The sequence below is a fragment of the Tupaia chinensis genome, unplaced genomic scaffold (assembly GCF_000334495.1).
Source record: "Tupaia chinensis unplaced genomic scaffold, TupChi_1.0 Scaffold000213_1, whole genome shotgun sequence".
Taxonomy (NCBI): Eukaryota; Metazoa; Chordata; class Mammalia; order Scandentia; family Tupaiidae; genus Tupaia; species Tupaia belangeri.
Genome location: NW_006159688.1, coordinates 818110 through 819829, shown reverse-complemented (window position 1 = coordinate 819829; position 1720 = coordinate 818110). Strand labels below are relative to the sequence as shown.

Below are 1720 nucleotides of genomic sequence, written 5' to 3'. Positions count from 1 at the left end.
CTGTCATTTTGGTTTATTACTGGGAGGTGGGCGTTCCGGCCAAAAAAAAAAAAAAAAAAAAGCTAATTACAGAATTTATTCTTTTTTGTTTTGGAGAGATTTTCACTATAGGGCACGTGCACTTGCCAGACACACAGAGAGAGACAGAGAGACAGAAAGCGAGAAATCACCCCCCAGGGGGGATGATCATACTGCAATCCCTTCTCCTCCATTCTCCTCTCCGGTTCTTGGGCATGCATGCACAGGTGCCTGGTGTGAGTTTTAAGTCACTGGGTCCTGGACCTGAACCGCGGTCCACTACGTCAGAGTCCAGCGACATAGCCATTACGCTAACTGCTGGTTCCCGCAGAATTTATTCTTAATAATGTGTGACCAGTCAAATGATCAAAATGTGATGTTTTTCTGTCCAAAATATATGCACATGTGCTTATAATGAGAAAAACCAACGAGGGCCTTTCGGTCTCCAAGAGACAAAGTCCTGGTACCTAAATCCAGCATCTCACGAGACAACTTCTGGGATACATGCATATGACGTCTAGTATCAAGAAAACCAGAGATGTGGTGCAATAATGAGCATACGAGGCGAGGGAATCAGGGAACAGCGGATTCAGGAGGGGCCGGAGAACCTATTTCCAGAGTCCCCAGGAATCCAGGCCTCCAAGTCCAAGCCAGGAGGCCCTAGACGGGAGATTCAAGCAGGGGCTCACGGCCAAAAATCACTATCTAGGTCCAGCTCTTCCCAAGAAACTATAAAGGTCTTAATTCACAAAAAAGGAATCCGCCAACGCATTCATATCAAAAATCTCTCTATGGAGAGTACAAGACGCTTTCACCTCCCACCACCTTCCCTAAAGGGGAAGCAGACAGGCACGTCCCCAAGCACTCTTCCTGATTTTCATTGGTTGTCTTAGACTGTCTCTCACTCACTAGGTCTCTTTCATTGGTCAACATTGCCAAGCTAGCTTTCACAGACAATTCCCGGAACCAATCATCTCCAGTCACTGCCCCGCCTCTACGCCAACAAATGAATGACATAGGTATCAGCCAATAAAAAATAAAAGTGAGGATGTAAAGGCGAAGCTCCTCCCCTTTCTCCTCAAGCCTTTCAATAAATGGTAGAAGAGATTGAGAAGCTGACACAACCACCAATCCGTAAGGGCGGAAAAGGATGAAAAGAAGAGGATGGGAGGGGGTGACGTGGCGATGACAGAAGCATAAACTAAAATGAATGGCGGAAGTATTAACCAATCAGCGATCAATGTGGCCAGGCCCTTCGCATTCTCCCGTCTTCTTTGAGCAGTAGAGTCTGCAGGGAAGCACCAATGAGCTTGTACAACTGTCTGATTGGCCTTTATGTAAACCAATCGGCGGTGGATATGGTAAATTAGTCCCGCCCCGAGCTCTCACTGGGCAGTGTAGAATGACAGGCTCGAGAGAAATGCCAATGTCCGCGGGGTCTTTTGCAAGTGACATTCAGCGGCACCAATCGACGTCCTCCTTCCTAGAGGCCAAGCCCTCCTCCCCGCGGCGGGTTTGGCGGGGCGGGGACGCGGCGCGGCGGCGGCTGATGCGCTAGCTGTGTGGGGCGCCCCGGACGGCGACCGAGGCTCTCGTAGGCGGTTCCGGTCCTGTATCTCCGGGCGGCGACGGCTCATGGCGGCGACGGAGCTGAGAGGAGTGGTGGGACCGGGCCCGGCAGCCATTGCAGCTCCTGGCGGCG

At 50.9% G+C, this 1720-nt stretch overlaps 1 protein-coding gene across 1 annotated transcript in view; it reads left to right on the top strand.

Moving 5' to 3' along the window:
* Window positions 1-1456: 1456 nt before the first annotated feature.
* OSBP (oxysterol binding protein) overlaps window positions 1457-1720 on the top strand; it is a gene marked incomplete in the record, with an annotated part of 41536 nt that continues 41272 nt past the window's right edge. The window contains 1 exon segment of the mRNA XM_006147433.3: window positions 1457-1720. Coding sequence (XP_006147495.2) covers window positions 1654-1720 — 67 coding nt within the window.